The 13,795-nt window shown below is 40.7% G+C and overlaps 1 protein-coding gene across 1 annotated transcript in view; it reads right to left on the bottom strand.

Annotated features, from left to right (window-relative positions):
- The window catches only part of PITPNM3 (PITPNM family member 3), a 728,404-nt gene that overhangs the window by 25,668 nt on the left and 688,941 nt on the right, over nt 1-13,795 (bottom strand). The window contains exon 10 of the mRNA XM_089683787.1: nt 10,423-10,593. Coding sequence (XP_089539913.1) covers nt 10,423-10,593 — 171 coding nt within the window. The remainder of the gene's footprint in view (nt 1-10,422; nt 10,594-13,795) is intronic.

Below are 13,795 nucleotides of genomic sequence, written 5' to 3' on the forward strand. Positions count from 1 at the left end.
ACCTGTATCACCTGTGACCAATTAACTCCTCCCCTTAATTAGCAGACTGAAGGAAGACAAGGAAAGGAAGAAAAAAATGCTATTTAAAAAGTGACAGAAAAAGTGATTTAAAAAAGTAAAAGCTTTTAGCAAGACCCGAAGAAGAAAATAAAACAACTACAAGCACCAGCAATCGCCAGCAGTCAAAAGTAAAACTTTTTCACTCTCCGCTCAAATTTCCCACTCTTTTTTAGCTATCAGACGGCAAAAAATGCCAGACATGGGACAGTTGATAAGGTGGATGAGTCTGGCAGCAGCATTCATGATAGATTGAAGAGGAGATAGCATGTGATTAGGTAGGCCAATGAGGAGGGAGTTGCAATAGTCAAGGCAATAGATAACCAGGGAGTTAATATGTTGCTTAGTGGTTTCAATGGTTATAAAGGGGTGTATTTTGGTGAAGTCTACAAGATGTAGACAGTGATTGGATTTGGAGCTGAAAGGACAGATCGGAGTCCAGGATTATACCTAATACCCTGTCATGAGTGGAGGGACTGATGGTTGTATTATTAATCTTGATGGAGAAGTCAGGGGAAGGGGCACAGGCTGGAGGGAATATTATCAGCTCAGTTTTAGAAATAATGAGTTTGAGGAAGTTGTGTGACATCCATGCTGATATGTCAGTTAGTAAGTCAGTAATGCGAGAGGAGATTGAAGGGGTGAGGTGAGGAGTAGAGAGATAGATTTGTGTGTCATCAGCATAGAGATGGTACTTGAAGCTTTGGGAGTTTATCAAGTGACCAAGGGAGGAGGTGTAGATGGAGAAGAATAGGGGTCCAAGGACAGAACTTTGGGGGACCCCAACAGCAAGAGGAGGTGGAGAGGAGGAGGCAGCGTTATAGGTAACACTGAAGGAGCGCTGTGATAGGTAGGGCAGTTTCAGTGGAGTATAGTAAGCAACAGCCAGGACTGTAAGGGGTCAAGAAGGTTGTTGTCAGTGAGGTAGGAGCTCAGACAATTGTAGACTAAGCATCGGCCATTCATATATTTGGTGAACACACGAACGGTAAGGGCGTTAGCCGAGCTATTCGCCCACCATGACGCACAATGCACTGCACTGCAATGCACTGCTACTTCTGCCCAATTGTGTACATCTGGCTGGCAAAATGTCAAATTGCAGCAGAGAGGTGTTGGGCTTTTTTTTATTTCGGCGAGACGCATCACGACAATACTGGCCACCATGATTGATGATGGATTACAACAGAACCATTTTTTTTCTTTTTTTTTTCAATAAAGGACTTTTGTTTTGTTTTTTTTTCAATAAAGGATTTTTTTGAAAAGACTGGTCTTTTTTTTTTTTTACTAAATTTAACCCTTTAGTGAACGGGTAGGGGTACAAGTACCCCTTACTAATTCACAAGGTGCCATGATGCCAATGATGCCATCATTGGGGTGCCCACTTATTTAAAGGGGTACCCTGATGCTAATGAGCTTCCCTGCCCGCAGACCCCGACAACCACCGTGCCAGGGTTGTGTGGAAGAGGCTCTTGTCCCCATGCCAAGGGCACATGACCTGGTAAGCTGCGGAGTGCTCAATTGCCTTCCCCCCTTTCCTGCCTAAAGGGCCAAGTATAGCTTTTAGGGAGAACCCCACACACTTTTTGTTTTTTTAATTTTTTACTGTGAGGTCCCCCCTAACCTTCCTACCAGACCTAAAGGGTCTGGTATGGATTAGGGGAGGACCCCACACTTGTTTTTTTGTTTATAAAAATGTCAGCTTTGTTATTTAAATGTCAGTCCTGCTGAAGCAGGTTCTATACATTGTACAGATGTGCAACTTAAGGGGACCCCAAAGGCATGATATTTAAAGGAATTTTTCTTTTTCTTTTTTTATTTTACTTTAAGCAATGAAAAATGACTTTCCCTTTAGAAACTGTACTTTTTGAATTTTTTTTTTTCACTGATTCATGTCCCTCAGGGCAGTACCCAAGTCCCTATACCGCTTTTACGGCCAATAACTTACATATAAGCCTTCAAAATTGGCACTTTTGAAATTATAAGTTCGAGTCTCATAGATTTCCATTGAGTTTGAAGTTTGTGGTCAAACTTTCGTTTCGAACTTTCGAATGTTAAAACACGAACCGAACAGGGGGGTGTTCAGCCCATCACTAGTCCTAAGAGTTTAGAGGTAAAGGGGAGCAGGGAGATGGGTCTTAAGTTGTTCAGGTTGGTGGGGTCTAGTGAGGGCTTTTTAAGTATAGGGGTCATCAGCACATGTTATAGAGGGGAGGGGAAGGTGCCAGTAGAGAAGGAAAGATTGAAAATGTGAGTGAGGGAGCAAAGGATAGAAGTAGAGGGTGACCGTAGTAGTTGTGAGGAAACAGGATCCAGGGGACAAATGGCAAGATGGGCTTCTGAGAAACCTTTAGTGACCTCTTCGGTAATAGCAAGGTCAAAAGAGGAAAGTGTTGAGAGTGGTTTTGTATAGGGTATGCTAAGTGGGATAGATATCTGTGCAGTTTAGATTGCCCCACAAATTGCATCAGTTTTGTTTTTGAAATGATTGGCAATCTCGTGAGCAGTGATTGAGCTACTGGGTGGGAATGGTGGTGGAGAAAGTAGAGAGTTAAAAGAGACGATGAGGACTGGATGACAAAGTACAGTATTAACAAGAGTGATAAAGTAGGCTTGTTTGCCAGCATGGGGGATGAACTGTATTCTAAGAAGGCAGATTTACTGTATATAGAGTGAATGCTTGCTGGGATTTGGTTTTACGGCCATGTCAAGATTTCTCGTACCATCAGTTTGCTAAGTTTGTAATAGTCAGGGCCTGATACTTTGTGTAACTGGAGGAGCAAGTGAGTCCAGTGTGAATGAAAGTGAACTGTTGTAGACAGAAGTGGCCAGATCAGGGCAGGACAGGGGGGAGATTCTGTCATAGAGATTGTCAGTTGCAAAGTAGAAAAAAGAAGGATTAAAGTGGTGAAGGTTCCTGCTTGTAATTGTTTGCTGCTTGGAGGGATAGGTGGTTGAAAACAACAGCACTGTGAACGTGATGAGTTTGTGATCAAAGAGATGAAGGGGGTGTTGCTGAGGTTGTAGGGAGTGCAAAGATCCATGCACCCTCTGCCACAAGCAATTGTGCTGCTGTGTACTTAACTACTGAATGCTATTGTGCTATGCAGTAAAGTGTTGATTTCAAGCCCAGGATGTCTGGAAGGGAAGCAAGCATAAAGCAACGGTCTTGTCTGTTCACTCCATGCCAGCCCACATATGCCAGCTGTTGTACTGTAGTACAGAACAGGGGCGGACTGACCATTTGGGAACTCGGGCACTGCCCGAGGGCCCGGGATCAGTAGGGGGCCCCATGAGACTCCCCTGGTACCTTTCATAGGCTTTTTTGGGTGTAGTTTGATTGTGGGCGAGGACACAGGGGCCCCATGATCCCCTATTGCCCGGGGGGCCCCATGAGTTGTCAGTCCGCACCTGGTACTGAACATTTCAAGGTACTGTAACATTAAACATTTTCTTTACAGTATTTTTGTGTTTGTTTTTTATGCATTATTTGTGTGAAAAATATTATAAACCTTACTTTGCTTGGCATACGAACAAATTGGACTTCTGAATGAACATCCAGAATGGAACTTGTTAGTAAGTAGGGGACTTACTGTACTTCGAAACCAAACCCTCAGCTTTGGCCCACTGGTTAGACCTGAAGTGCAATCAAATGACTGAGGCAAAGCAAACATTTGGTGGGCAAAAGTGGAGTCCATAGGAAATAGCTCGGGGCATTTAGCAATTACACAGAATCATAAGCCAGGCAAAGGTCAGAACAAGCAGAAAACAGCAAGATGCGTTTTGTCTCGCAACCTGCCTCTGAACTTTTGCCTCTCTACCCTCATACTCTGTCACCACCTTCAGGATTGCTGGGAAGGATGTGCAGGAGGAGACCCCACATCTACTCAATCTCAGCCAGGTATATGATAGCGGCCTATTCTAATTTTGATTTCTTTATTGTGAATCTGCCTGTTGTCTACTCATGAAACTGCAGCTTATCAAAAGTTGAATGCTGGAGTCAGGACAATAATTCTGGCTTTTTTTCTGTAAATAAATATACTGTACTTTAACCACTTGACCCCTAGAAGGTTTTAACCCCTTCATGACTAGGGCATTTGTTTTGCTATTCAGCACTGTACTACTTTAACTGGCAAATACATGGTCATGCAACACTGTACCCAATTAAATTTATATAATTTTGTTCACACGATTAGAGCTTTCTTTTGGTGGCATTTGATCACCACTGGGTTTTTATGTTTTATTATATAAAATTAAATTTTGAAAAAAAAAACAATATTTTCTACTTTCTGTTATAAAACATGCAATTTTAAAAAATCTAATTTCTTCATAAATGTAGGCCAAAATGTACTCTACTGCATGTCGTTGGTCACAAAATCCCAATAATTGTATATTAATTGGTTTGTGCAAAAGTTATGCTCTCTACAAACTATGGTATATATATATATATATATATATATATATATATATATATATATATATATATATATATATATATATATATACACACACACACACAATGGAATTTACACAGCTACAGATACTATACTATAATGGCAGTAATTGGTGATTTCTAGTGAGACTGTGGTAGGGTGGTGGCCAGTCTCGCACTTACAGACACTGGGTGGGAGGGTCACTAATGGACACTGATGTCACTAGTGACACTAATACAGGGATCAGTGATAATAGTGTACACTGACACTGTACTAATAACACTGGCTGGAAAGAAGTTAACTGTGTGACTAACAAGTGTAATGTGTGTAATCTGTGCTGCTTTTACTTACTAATCTGGCTGTTCTTTTTCCCTGCTTTTCAGGGAGAGGAAACAGCTCCCTTTTCCTATGTATACAGAGTTGTAAGCACAGAAACACAGCCTGGGTAGGCAGAGGGTGTGCACATACATGTATGAAACTGTGTCTATTACTGCACCTGTCACAATGGCTGGTTTAGGCCAGACTGGAGAAATGATAAAATGTGTCACATGCAATACTTCCTAGGACGAAAAGATGAAACTTCCTTGCTTCATCCCAAATTAAATAAGAATTTCAGGTATAATGGTAGATCTTGCAGGAGTTTGATTTCCTAGCTTTAAAGAGTATAGGTGTGACAGCTTCTGAAAGGCCTCTGTCCTTCAGGGCATAAGCTACATCAGCCATGCCATTAAAGCAAGAGACCAACAAGCAGAGTGGAATACTGGTTCTCATGGAAGATTCAGTAAGGCCCACACAGAATCTGCCAACAGCTTTACAACTTCCATGTACAACCATCTAGTAGGCCATTTGGGAGCAACAAACATCATCTGGATGCTTTTCATTTCAAAACTGCGATGGAGGTGAGGGAATAGTTTTAGAGAAGGGAAGGCATAGATTAGGCTGAACTGATCCCATGGAATCACCAAGGCATCTACTGAGAAGATCTGGGGATGTCTGGTACTGGTGACAAATTTGTCCTGTTTGTTGTTGAACCTAGATGCCAGGAAGTGTACATCCAGCATTGCCCATCTGTGACGAATGGTTCAAATCACCTGTGTGTGAAGGGACCATTCCCTGATGTCCAAACACTGACGAAGTCATCTACCTGCCAATTTTCTATGCCTGGAATGTGAACTACAGATAAGGCCAGAAAGTGAACTTCCATACAAGTCAAAATAAGGTTGGCTTTTTTTTATGTATTCTATGACCAAGGTATTGTTCATCTGGATCCTAGTCATCAAATGAGGGCACTGAAGAGAAGAGGGGAGTGGTGACTACAATGTCACCGTCACCAACATGCAGGACTAAGGACAGCACCACTAGCAGTATGCCCTGTCCTGCATTTTTTTGCAGCCACCAGAAAAAATTACCCAGTGGGACATGTAGAAGATGTAACACATCTGTTGATGCTTGCTGGACCACTCCACTGTCAGCCTCACCCCACACAGAGATTTGCCAGCTTGCAGGAAAGCAATCTAAGTGCCAGAAGAGTAAGTGTGGTTGCCACTGGGGTGGGTTAATTCTACAGTTAGCCCTTTACACAAGGTAAAATTTCATGTATAAAAGGTCATTGGCTCTCAAGAACGGAACTTAGAAATCTGGCATGGTTTTGCATCTGCCAGCACAAACAGGCCACCTGTGACAAAAGGCTCAAAACTCCTCTGAGTGAAGGGACCATTCTCCAGAGTCTAGATGTTAGTGACTAAGGTAGTCCGTCTGTCAATTTTCCATGCCTGGAATATGTACAGTGGACAGATCTGGGACAAAATCAGCTTCACTTCTCATTGAGCCACAGCCATGGGGTTACCTGACTGGATCCTGGTCCAGTGACCTGCAACTGGGGGAGTCGAACATTGTAGAGACAACCAAATCACCCTGAGCTCCAAGATGTTGATGTTTAGAGTTGAGATTATGGCAGTAAGGTCTCCTGAACTGAGACGCTCATCAGGGACTTTCTTGAGTCCAGCCCGAGGCTGGATTTCCACCAAGCCAGGGAAAGTTTTCTTTTGCTGGATAACCAGAAAAGGAAATTTAGGGACTGAACCTATTTGTTCCAGACAGCCAGGATTTTGAACTGCAATGGCCTAGAGTGAAACTGACCATAGAGAACTGCCTCAAAGATGCTTCTATCAGGTCCAGAACCTTCATGCTGGTTAAGGATAGGAACACGTCCAAGACTAGGCTCCAAAACTTCAAGCAATAAGAAGAATCCAGTGTCAAATTCTGGAGGTTCAGGACCTATCCAAAGCTCTTCAGGGTTTGTATCATCCGCTAGATATTGGATGACAGTGCTTGTGTTGAATGCTCCCTAAGGAGGAGCTCAATCAAGTACCCTACTATGGTGATCCTCTGGGACTGAAGCAGGGCCAAGACAAAAGTTAGGACCTTGGTGGAAACCTGAAGTGCTGTGGATAGACCCAAAGTGAAGAGCAACAATTTGGAAATGCTTGGATCCCTGAGTAAAATACAGGTAGTGAGGGTGGGCAGAAAAAAATTTATATAGACATCCTTGATGTCCATTATGGCCAGGAACTTGCCTGGGTGAAGGGAGGTGATTCTTCAGATATAGAATAGGATAAACCTCACCCTGGGCCTTGGGGACAGTGAACAGGTTGGAATAGAACAACTGGAAGCTGAAGATTTTTCTACCAGAGCATTAATCTTCTTCTGAGGTAAGAAGGTGCTTTTTTTCCCTTTGATTTCCTTGATGCCTGTATATGCTTCCTGCAGGAGAGCTCAGCAGACCAGTAGTTGAACCAAAGAATCAAAAACCTGTGAACAGACAGGAGATGCATCCTAGAGATTTGACAGATAGTAACTTCCAGGCCATTAACACAATACTATAAGGCCACCAGAAACAGTTCCAATTGTTTATGAACTTCTGAGTCTGTCAAGATGGGCTCAAGGTCTCTAGCCAAAGCTTTGGACCATACCACTATGATGTTAACATCAGGTTTCATAGCTGAACCTACAAAGAAAAACAATGCCTTAAAAAGGGCTTCTAATTTCTTGTCCATGTGGTCCTTGAAAACTAGTCTGCCCTCTATAGTGACTGTACATGTCTTGCCCAAACAAAAGATGGCAGCGCCCATAACAGAGACAACCTAATTTTTGAAGAAAGCATCCTCAATAGGATTTGGTGCGCAAACCCTTTTTTTAGGGTGATCCCAGTGATCATACAAGACAAGGTGTTACAGCAAGTGAACATAAAAGATTTTTGCAGGTTTGGGCATCTTCAAGTACTCCAAACTCAAGACTTTTGGAAAGTTCAACACAGGTGTCTGTAAACACAAGCATCTATGAACTTCATCCGCCAGGATAGAAATAGTGCCCTGGTGTTTAGTAAAAATGTCAGGAGACAGGTCTACCTTCTGAGTGAACCCTTTAGAACTGGAGGCAGCCCGTTCCTCATCTTCCTCCAGAGAGGATCTCTAAGGGAACAGGGAAGGGGCCCACTTGCAGCCTCTGTGGTCTAAAGATTTAAAGAGGTCAAGTATTTTCTCCAGACAACAAGTCCGGAGAAAAAACTATCGAGACAAGAAGTCAGAAGAGGGTGCTCTAGAGGGCACAGCAGAAGACACTGCAGAGCTCTTTAAATTTTCTGCCTACTCAAGTGTTCCCCTACTGTTGTGAGCCAATTTCTAACAAACACATACCTAAAGTCTATGTTTTGAATATTTTCAGATTAGTTGGGGGTATGGCATTGAGATTGGGGGAATATGGTTTGTGATTTGAAGTGCCCTCTATTTTAACACTTTATGTGGGATAATGCTGCATGGTATTGCAAAAAAAGAAGCTGAGTTTTTTTTTTTAAATGGCACAATTTTCAATAGCTTTTATATCTGCTGTGGCTGCTAGTTCCACTGGGCAACAGGTCTATTACTGCATGATAAAAAAAATCAGTTGACACAGCCAAAACTACTCAGGCTATATTAAATCAGGTTGGGAATCTGTTGATGTTGTATTTAAGCCAAACAATAATGTAAATTAAAAAAATTAAGTACACATGCAAAATACAGTATGTGAGGCCAGGATACAGTGTCGATAATTCTGTCCATGAGAATGGTAGCGCTGTAACACCACATAAACTTTAAAAGCATCTGCCAAGTATATAATTGGTAAAAAGGATTGGTGTTTTTCCCATGCCCCCCTCAAATTTGCATAAGAAAAAGGACCCTCTCACCACAGCAGTATTTTTAATTTTGTTTTTTTTCTTCATTTGTACATGTTCCCCATGGCAATGACCAGCTCCACATACCTTGGTTTGACAATCCCTTGCCTATTACATATAAAAATCCGGAGAATTGATTTTCAATATTCACCACCCATAGACTTCAATAGGGTTAGGATAAAAGTTTGCAGTTTTCCTACTGGTTGGATGAACTGTCCATGAACCAAACTCTGGTTGATTCACCTATCCCTTTCTATAGTGGAAAGGTTTTTTGTGTTTAAGTTCCTATGCATATCAATAAAGATAAGTACAATTTCTTAAAATACAGTCTGTTGACTGTCCTCATTCACATGCAAGTAAGGCAAGGAATAGCAGGTTTTGTAAATAAAGGTTTCTAAACACTACCTCTTCTAAGATATCTAAATAATAGACAGTGATTGTAAAACATTATACAACAAAAACATCACAAGACTCATTGTACCCTGTATAATACTCATTTTGTAAAGTAATGCAACAAAATCAGCATGTATTGTCTTTTGGTCAATAGAGTGCAGTTAGTGTATAATAACACAGAGGTACTCTGCATGTGATCATTATGCTGAGATTCTTTTACATTTATCACAACAGGAATCCTAGTAAAGTTTGAACATTTTATCTAAAAGATCTTGAAATAGTGCAAGGTTACTGAAATGTTAGTATTTTGAAATATACAGTCTAAGCTTACTAAATTAAATAGTGACTGTGAAAAATGTAGTGACAGATAACAAGCAATGATGATTCTTGTGATTAGTTGGTATGGGCTCTTGTACTTTACTAATACTCTCACAGGTTGTTTGTACACCAGATATAAAACTGATTCCACAGACATAAGCCCAACGCTTGTAAACACAGGCCCATAATGTATTAGCAAGGCTGGCAACTAGCAGTATATTGAGTGTGGTGGGGGCTGGAGGTCCAAGTAGCCACAACATAGAGGCCATGGGCTATTGGGCAGACGCAGAGGGTTTACACCTACAACAGGGATGGTTGGTTGGACAATGAGATGAGTCGTGGACAGACCAGAGGGGAACTACTGAAACTGCATGTATTTCACATAGAGTCACACCTAGTTAGTAAAGAAAGCCAATAAAAAAACATTGAAGAAAGAATGCCTCCTCTTAAAAACACAGGCTCAGCACTTGTACATGATTTAACTGGTTGACAACAGATACATTATTACCAGTTGAATTATCTATTACTACTCAGGTTTCTTGCCATCTGAAGGGTCATGTTGCACTGGGAGAATGTCTACTGAGTAGTCAATGCCAGAGACATTATGGATCAACCTGACTTTGAGTTCTTCTTATCGTCATCCTCATCATTATTCATAAATCAAAACAACCAGAGGTGCTCAGATTCAATGATGCTTCACTATTATACTGTGGCCCCATTGTAGCTTTTGGTGGTATCCAAATTATTCAGTTTATTTATACATTGGAAACCCTAAAGTTTGTCTTCCACAATAGTGCTTCTGTACAAATCTAGCTTCTAAAAATCTGGGGAACCTACACAATTTCTATGGAAGCTAATATGGAGTTTAAAACCACACGGTGCATGCCATGGGTAAAGGCAAATTTGTTGTAACAGTAGGTGCTTTGTTATTTGTGAAAGGGCTCTGAGTAATCTGAAGGAGATTTTTAAATTATGTCAATCCTTTAATCACTTTATTGTAATGATGCACATTACCTAAGAGATATGATTTCCCATCTCCTAAAGGATCCTTCTGATATCTAGGAACATTAAAAGGTGGCAGGACATGGAATGCCTTTTCAAGCAAGGGTTCCAACCTGGAGGCAGAGGGGTCAGCAGAATGGAAAAAACTGTACACCTGACTGCAAGCAGGACGGGCCCGGCAAACTGCAGAAAGAAAAAAAATAATAGCAGGTTATTTACATATTAAAATACATTTTGTACTCTGGCATATATAATATCAAAACTCAATCACTGTGTTTGCTGTATACTGCATCATTAAAGAGTCAGTCTCCCTGTATTTTATAATCTAGTAATATGCCTTGGATACTTGAACAATGAGATTCCCCTTGCCATAATTATGGATTCTGTTTTCATCCACCTGAATCTTTTGGGTGTTCCCAACCACATGTATGTTCCAAATTCTCCATTTCCATACTCCCTAGTGAGAAACACCTTCTCATAACGCCACAGCAGATGTGCACACAACTCTAGCATAAAGATCTGGCCAATCTAGTCTCCAAGATATTTAAGAAACTGTTCGGTAGTATAACTCTAACAATAATGCAATGCAATAATGCAATTTAGACTGTTAGGAAATGATGACTTCATATTTTTAGGAAGACGATACAAAATACAAAAGCAATGTCTATCTAATCAGAATGATTGAGATATATATATATATATATATTTATATATACACACACACACAATTCTTTGTCCTAAATTTTTATGAACAAAAATATCTCCTAGATTGTAAGCTTGAAAGAGCAGGGCCCTCGATCCCCTCATGTTTTGCATTGTATTGGTATTGTTCTGTCACATGTTCTGTCCCCCTTTATAATGTACAGCGCTGAGCGAACTATTGGCGCTTTATAAATACTGTATAATAATAATAATAATATGTGTTGTGAAAGGGCGGTGCACTGTCACGGTATAGAAAGGCATCCTGGAGCAGATTTTGCAAACAACCAGCACACTGATGATTCTTGGGGTAATCAGAACTATGGTTTTGGGCTGCACTCTTGTCAGGAGAGACAGAGGCCCAAGTCAGTGGGCCAGAGCAGCAGGGAGCTGCATGTAAAAGAGAGCTGACAGATGTACAGCACTTGTGTATGAGAACAAGGGTGTTGTGTTAGATGGTCAGGAGGACTAAGGCATGAGGCCTTAGCAGCGGTGCTGCTAAAGAGAGCTAGGAGGCTGAACATTACTGTATTTGTGTTGATGGTGGAAACCCTTGAGAGGGATTCTGACTGCTGTGAACTGTTTTCCTTCTTACTTTTCAATAAAAGTGGGCCATCAAGCTATGAAAAGTCATATCTATCATGGACTGGACTTACTGGTGAGTGCTACATGTGAGTTAAACTACCCCCAAATGGCACAGTGTGTATTTAACCACGTGGTGACCTCATAACTTAGTTATACAGCGGCAGAGTGGCTCTCCTGCTACTTCAGGTAGGGGGCAAGTACAGCCAGTAACCCGGCTGTGCTGTGATTAGACACAGCACAAGCTGATCAGCGGATGGCAGCTAATGGATGACTGCTGGCAAAGCTCTGTGCTCTCAGCAGGAATGTGTTGAATTTTGTTTCCCTGCAAAAAAAACCCAGCACATCCCTCAATGAAAACAACACATAGTAAACACAAAAACAATGGTTAGGCACACATTTAACCCTTTAATCGCCCTAGATGTTTAACACCTTCCTAGCCAGGGTCATTAGTATAGTTACAGTGCATATTTTTAGCACTTATCACTGTATTAGTGTCACTGGTTCCCACAAAGTGTCAAAAGTCTCAGATTGTCCACCACAATATCGCAGTCCTGCTATAAGTCGCTAATCGCCACCATTACTAGTATATAAAAAAAATAAGTTCCAATTCCAGTATATATAGCATAGTTGTAGACGCTATAACACTTTCATAAACCAATCAATATACGCTTATTAGGATTTTTTGTACCAAAAATATGTAGCAGAATACATATGGGCCTAAATTTATTAAGAAATTAGATTTTTTTTATTGGATATGTTTTATAGCAGAAAGTAAAAAATATTGTTTGTTTTTAAAAAAAATTTGGATCTTTTTTCATTTATAGCAGAAAAAATTAAAAACCCAGTGGTGATCAAATACCATCAAAAGAATGCTGTATTTGTTGGAAAAACATGATTTAATTTAGTTTGTGTACAGCTTTGCATTACCACGCAATTGTCAATTAACCGCTTGCCCTCTTGAGGATTTATACCCCTTCCAGACCAGGCCATTTTTTGCATTACAGCGCTGCATTACTTTGACAATTGCACGGTCATGCAACGCTGCACCCAAACTAAATTTGCATCCTTTTTTCCCACGAATTGAGCTTTCTTTTGGTGGTATATGATCGCCTGTGTGTTTTTCATTTTTTTGCGCTATAAAAAAAAAGACTGACAATTTTGAGAAAAAAAAACGATATTTTCGACTTTTTGCTATTAAACATGTCCAGTAAAACATTTAAAAAATCAAATTTCGTCATACATTTAGGCCAAAATGTATTCTGCTACATGTGTTTGCTAAAAAAAATCCCAATACGTGTAAATTAATTGGTTTACATGAAAGTTATAGCGTTTACAAATGGCGGTATATATACTGGGATTTTTTTTTGTTTTTATACTAGTAATGGCGGTGATCAGCGAATTATAGCGGGACTGTGGTGGCCATTTTGACACTGGGGGGAACTGACTTGGTGTCACTGTCATTCCCAGTGACACCAATGCAGTGATAAGTGCTAAAAACAAAAGCACTGATGCTGTACTAATGGAACTGGGCAGGAAGGGGTTAACATGAGGGGCAATCGAAGGGTTAACTGTGTGCTGGGTGTGTTTTACTAGGGGCAGTGTCAGTGTGCTTCACTGTAAGCACACTGCTTTGGATGGCTGTGCTGTGCATAGCCATCCAAAGCAGTGTGCCCAAGCTGACAGGGAGGAGAAATGTTATTAAACAAAACAGTTCTCTTCCCTGTCAGAGATCCTCGGTAATCAACGGGCTCCGGCGAGTAATCACCGGCCGCGACCCGATAATTGACAGCCGCAAGTGCAAAATCATGTATATATATATATATATGATTTTGTGCACTCGTGCCTCCCTGTAGCAGAAAAAAAATGGCCTGGTCATCAAGGAGGGTAAATCTTCCAGAGGTCAAGTGGTTAAAGTGCAAGTCAGTTTAATTGGTAATTTATTTCCATAAAAGTAATTTTTTGTCATTGCCTATTCAGATATACAGTAAGCAGGCTATTTTACATCATAAATTATGCTTCTTTATATTCAATTAAATACCGTAGTCATACAAAACATAAAAGGAAAAAGGCAAAGAACTGCGCCATTGTATATAGTGTGACA

Source organism: Staurois parvus, unplaced genomic scaffold (assembly GCF_062004578.1).
Source record: "Staurois parvus isolate SC_StPar_1 unplaced genomic scaffold, SC_StPar_1.0 ptg000321l, whole genome shotgun sequence".
In the NCBI taxonomy this organism is placed as follows: Eukaryota; Metazoa; Chordata; class Amphibia; order Anura; family Ranidae; genus Staurois; species Staurois parvus.